We start from the raw sequence: 6,000 nt of genomic DNA on the forward strand, positions 1-6,000 counted from the left end.
CAAGATTTATACATTTTCCATTTCCAGAGATTAAATACTCATAGAGAAATGTCAATATATCATTTAAAACTTGCTACTGAAAATGAAATTTTAAAAACTGTTTATACCCTGTGCTTAGAAGTAGGTAGGTTGACATCGAGGAAAGAAGTATGCTGACCAACCGCTCAAAGAGAACCGTGGGACTCAGCAGCGGCACCACGAAGGAAGAGGCTGCGATGGAACAAAGCAGGGCAGTTAATGTCAGTATGCGGCACATGACCTACGCGAGTTTAGAAGCACTCAATGATCTGTAATCACATATGACCCTTATTGTTTGTGCGACTTTTAAAATGAGGCTATATTTGCCCTAATCATTTTTATAAGAAATTTGAAACTCCATATTTTTAATTAAAATTACATTTCATTGTTTTAACCAATTTTGGCTCAGATTTTCTCAATTTATATTCAGCCTCGATCGCTACAGTGATATTAACTCCTAAATGAATAACTTCTTATTTTCTAATGTAAACAATAAAAAATATAATGAAAATATTATTCAAGATTCAGCAACTCTTCTCTTAATCAGGCATTTTAGTTCAAAACCCACTTACTCCCCAGAAAGTGATTTTTCCTAACTCTTTCTTCCCCCAAGTTTTCCCATTGTAAAGTATTCATTGAAAGGTGTAGTGCTCCACTTAGAAAAACAGGAAAAAAGGACTTCATCATGCATGAGAGTCGTAATAAGAGTAATCTTATAAATGAAATAATCTTTCCTGACGGGATAAGAAAGCAAATACTTCAGTGGGAGAAGGGCAGATGAAGGGAGAAAGGGTAGCAAAACATAAACCAATCCCATCTCTATTTTGGAATGGAAATGTACATAACTTCCTAATCCCCCTAGTTAGAATGGCAATATGCCTGGACTTAAATACTCCAGAGTGTGGAGACAGATGACCTGGGATGCAATCCTGTATGAATCACTTATTAACTGTTTATCCATGGGGCAAGATCGTTAACCTATCTAAGCAGTATTTCCATCTGTCAAGTAGAAATAATGTAAAAAAGTTGTCAGGTTTAATGTAAATTTACCTATAAAATCCTCCCTGAGCATAGTGCCTAGGGTACAGTAGGTGCTTAATGACTATTAGCTGCTATTATTATTACTAGTCAATATCTACTAAGTTAAATGTAAAGACAATCTCATTCAAGGTTAAGGTACTGTAGGACTTAAGACTATGCAAGTTATATTTATAGTATCCTTAGTCAAATAGCTTCTAATTCTTTTTCAGATGTGTGGTTCTAATAATGTTATCATCACCTGATACATATTTTAACACAAAGAAATGACATAATATTTCATATTTAAAAAGCCAGTTCAAATGAGCCTTCTTCTGTAAAACTATTTTCTACCCTTCTTTTATACTTTTGTCTAAAAGACTGATGAGGTGCTAAAGGGGAAATGAGAGTGCCCATTCTGAATGTCGTAAGTTAGAACCACATTCATAACAGATAACTTGTGGATTACAGCATGTTCATAAAAAATGCTCATTGGAGGTAGACTTTGGGAGATTAGTGCCTGAAAGAGACATCTGGAGATAATGCTGACCTACCTTTGGGTTCATGCCTTGCACCATTTTGTAGGTATTCTCTAGTACCTAGCTCTCCTAATCCCAAAGAAGAATTATCTTGTTTAAAATATATGCCCAGCCTACAAGAGACTTTCTTCAGATTTAAGGACATGCATGGGCTCAAAGTGAAGGGATGGAAAAAGATATTCCATGCGAATGGAAACCGAAAGAAAATTAACAGTAGCAATAGTTACATCAGGTAAACAGACTTTAAGCCAAAAAGATGGTAACAAGACACAAAGAGGGTCATTATATAATGATATAGGGGGTCAATCAGTAAGATATAACAATCATAAATGCATATGCACCCAACAACAAAGCACCTAAATATATTAAGCAAATACTACCAGATCTGAAGGGAGAAAGAGACAATAATACAATAATAGTAAGAGACTTTAATACTCACTTTCAGCAACAGATTGTACAAAGAAGATAAACAAGGAAGCATTAGACTTGAATCATACATTAAACCAAATAGACCTAACAGAAATTTATAGAACATTCCACCCAACAGCAGCATACATACTCTTCTCAAGTGCATATGGAACTTATGATAGATCCAGGATAGATCATGGATAGGCCGCAAAAAAAAGTCTTAGCAAATTTGAGGAGAATGAAATCATACCAAGTATCTTCACTGACCATAATGGTATAAAACTAGAAATCACAAGAAGAAAGCTGGAATATCTACAAATATGTGGAAATTAAACAACGTTTAATTAAACATTTAGAAATTAAACATAAAGAAATAAAACATTCTTGAAAAACATGGATCAAAAAAGAAATCAAGAGACATTTTAAAATCTCGAATGAAATGAAAATAGAAATACAATATAGCAAAACCTATGGAATACCGAAAAAGCAGTTCTGAGGGAGAAATTTATGATGATAAGTACATATGTTAATAAAATAGAAAGATCTTAAACGAACAACCTAACTTTATCCCTCAAGGAACTGGAAAAAGAACAAAGTCCAAACTTAGAAGAAGAAAGGAAATAACACAGATCAGAACAGAAATAAGTGAAGTAGAGATGAGAAAAATAATAGAGAAGACCAATAAAACTAAGAGCTGGTCTTCAAAAAGATAAACAAAATTGACTAACCTTTTGCTAGACTAAGATAAAACAGAAGATTCAAATAAAAAAATCAGAAATGAAAGAGGAGACATTACAACTGATACAACAAAATACACAGGGTTATAAGAGACTACTATGAAGGATTATATGCCTATGAATTGGATAGCCTAAAATAAACAGATAAATTCCTAGAAACATAAAATCTACTAAGACTAAATCAGGAAGAAATAAAAAACCCAAATAGACCAGCAGCAAGTAAGGAGATTGAATCAGAAACTGAAAACCTCTCAACACATAATAGTCCAGGACCTGATGGTTTCATTGGTGAGTTTTACCAAACATTTACAGAATAGTTAATGCCAATCCTTCTCAAACTCTTCCAAAAAATTGAACAGTAAGGAACAATTCCAAAATTGTTTACTAGGCTAGTATTAACCTGATATCAAATCCAGAGGGCACTACAAGAAAGAAAATATAGAATAAAATCCCTGATGAATATAAAAATTTTCAACAAAATATTAGCAAACACATTAAAAGGATTATACACCATAGCAGGGTGACTACAAGGTAAGCCTTATGAGGTAAACATTTCCTTAATGCCAGAAAGTAAAAAAGTGATTATATATATATATAGCCTATTTACAAGCCAACTTGAAGCGGGTCTGTCTGGCCAAGTCTGGGACAATTTGAGCACCAAAGTATCAACAGCAATGAGTTATAAACCTCTGAAATAACAGGAGCTCACGAATCCATAATAATAATAAATGAATGAATGAATGAATGAATAGGGAAGGAGGGAGGATTCTCACAGTAGAATGCTGAGATCCTTCTGGTAAATGCAGGAGTGTTGGAGCTAGAAAATGATTCTGTAGCCATCATGATCAGGGAAGACTTATGAATGGATGCTAAATCTAGGAAGAAATTTTGATGAGAAGGGTATTTGATGGTCTTAGAGTGTCTCCCATAGATAGCATATTAGTTGCAAGGGAGGGGAAAAGAGAAAATATGTTTTCTCTTCTGGAATCTCTTAGATTTTTATCTCTTAGATGTGAATAAATGTATAGCCTTTTTACCAGGTAATAACATTCTATCAAGTAATTCTTATTAACACATGAACATTCACAAAAGTTCTTTCTTTGTTAAATGCCAGCAATAGATGCAACTAATAGCTGGTCATTATTATTTTCCTGCAACAAAATTATGTCTATTAATAACACTAACACAGATGTAAATGGATAATTTTAAGCTACGACTTGATGTGAAGGTACTGGATTTGGTTTGACTGGCCTCTTACCTAATATCACCCAGCTAACAATCTGATTAATAAAAGGAAGTCCTTGTTTCTTGAGTAGACTGTTGTGGGTGCTATACACAGCAAACATGGAAAGCACTGTGCTCAGCATCTGAAAACAAATACAGAACATGTAGTGAGAGGGAAGGTGGTGAGAGGCTAATTGATACATCAGCAAGAACACTTCTCAAAAAGTGCTTGATCGATTCGAATACGGCAAAATGCAATTGAAATTGGACCGGCTCACCTCCCTGGGGCCAAGGTTAAGAGTTAGAACTCTTGTACTAAGCAAAGGTCACCCTTTACAACCATGAAATGAGGCATTTTACACTTTTCAAGGGTATTTTGGCATACATTATCACACTGTTTCTACCTAGAAATATTCATTATTAACCTTGAAGTTTTCTTAAATCATGGAACTGCAGAGGGTAAAATGTGTATGGTTTAGTGTATGTGGCTTACTGTCTTCCACCTATGGCCTTCACTTGTATCTCTGTATTCATTCAACACATATTTGTGGACTGAGTATTCACTTGGTACTGGGAATACAAGGAGTACAATTATTCTTCAGGGAATGTGTATAAACCAGTGAGGAGTTGATAAACTACAGCTTGTAGGCTGGTGTTCTGTTTTTTAAAATACTGTTTTATTGGATCATAGTAACTCTTGTTCATTTATGTGTGGTCTACAGCCCCCTTTGCACTACAATGGTGAAGTTAAAAATTGTAAATATTTTAGACTAGTGGGACTCTACATGGCCCACTAGTCTAAAATATTTACAATTTGGCTTTTCAGAAAAATGTTTGCTAACCCCTGAACTAGTTAGTGCACTAATTGCCATTTTAAGAAATGAGCTAAACTATATCTGGGAACAAAGTAAACTCTCTTAGAGATCAGATTAGCAACTTCATCACCAAATCCTAGAGATATATTTAATTTACTCATAGTTTTAGTGAATTAAAAAGGAAAAAATGCTGTCAGTAAAGCTATGACTCAATCCTCGGATCCTTTCAATTGTAAAACACGTTTTCATTTCAGATATGATAAAATTTAAAAAGATACATATCTTGGAATCAATGAAAAATGTGGTACACAGTACAGAAATTAATGCAAATTAATAGCGTTAATGTAAAAAGAAATTTTGTAACAGATTTACCCTATACTTAGGGGTATCTTACAAAGTCCATAAGAATTTTAACATAATGTTCTTTGCTCCAATAGAGTGAGATTCAGAAACACTCACTTCTATCAAAGTACTCATTATTACAGGTGAATTACGTCAAAGCTACTCCAGGCTTTCGTGCAAAGCCAGTCAGTAGCCACTTAAAATGAAAGATACATTCCAACGGCCTGACAGGATCTTTGACAAAACATTTCTTCTCTTTTTATTTGTTCTCTGTTGTCCTGCAAGGATGACGTTTTTAAGTCTTGCAGATGTTTATTTCAGAGTGTTCTTGAAAATACTTTCCATTATCTCAGCTTTGTTCTGGGTGAATTTTTTGAGAAAACTCATATAAGTATTTTTGGTCAGTGGTCCAGATGTCATTTTTTACTTTTTTATATTTAAAAAAAAAATGTGATTTCCACTGTTATCTACAAAAAGCTATCATTTTACAGAATACAGCATTATGTAATCTCTAATTCTTACAACATTATTATATATTAGGTCTATTTTAGTTAAAAACAGACCGAAGTTCTACTACTACAAATCACACATGTAGTATGCGGCGTAACTGGGAATGGCCTCAATTTTGAAATGTCAAGTTCTACTCACCACATCCAAGCCATCAAACAAAGTGAAGTTTATTTTCTCATAGGATGTTGTCTAAAGCCTTAAACCAGCTATTCTTCATATAAACATACTCAGCAGCTGCCTTTACTTCGAAGCAGCTTACCTTTTTCCTGACCCAAATGAGGACAACACAGAATTTCAGCCTAGAGGAGTCCTTTTTCAGATCAACTTTGCGGTCAGAATAGACGCCTCTTATGCCTCCTTAACCTCTGCTCTCTAGGCACCTTTGGGCCG

General features: G+C 34.3%; 1 protein-coding gene across 19 annotated transcripts in view; it reads right to left on the bottom strand.

Moving 5' to 3' along the window:
- Positions 1-6,000, bottom strand: part of PIGN (phosphatidylinositol glycan anchor biosynthesis class N) — an 81,460-nt gene that overhangs the window by 32,086 nt on the left and 43,374 nt on the right. For all 19 annotated transcript variants that reach the window (XM_025048118.1, XM_025048117.1, XM_025048120.1 and 16 more), the window contains 2 exons: positions 3,978-4,086; positions 108-210 (listed from right to left, as the gene is read on the bottom strand). In XM_025048118.1, the coding sequence (XP_024903886.1) occupies positions 108-210; positions 3,978-4,086 (212 nt within the window). The remainder of the gene's footprint in view (positions 1-107; positions 211-3,977; positions 4,087-6,000) is intronic.

Source organism: Pteropus alecto, unplaced genomic scaffold (assembly GCF_000325575.1).
Source record: "Pteropus alecto unplaced genomic scaffold, ASM32557v1 scaffold14, whole genome shotgun sequence".
In the NCBI taxonomy this organism is placed as follows: domain Eukaryota; kingdom Metazoa; phylum Chordata; class Mammalia; order Chiroptera; family Pteropodidae; genus Pteropus; species Pteropus alecto.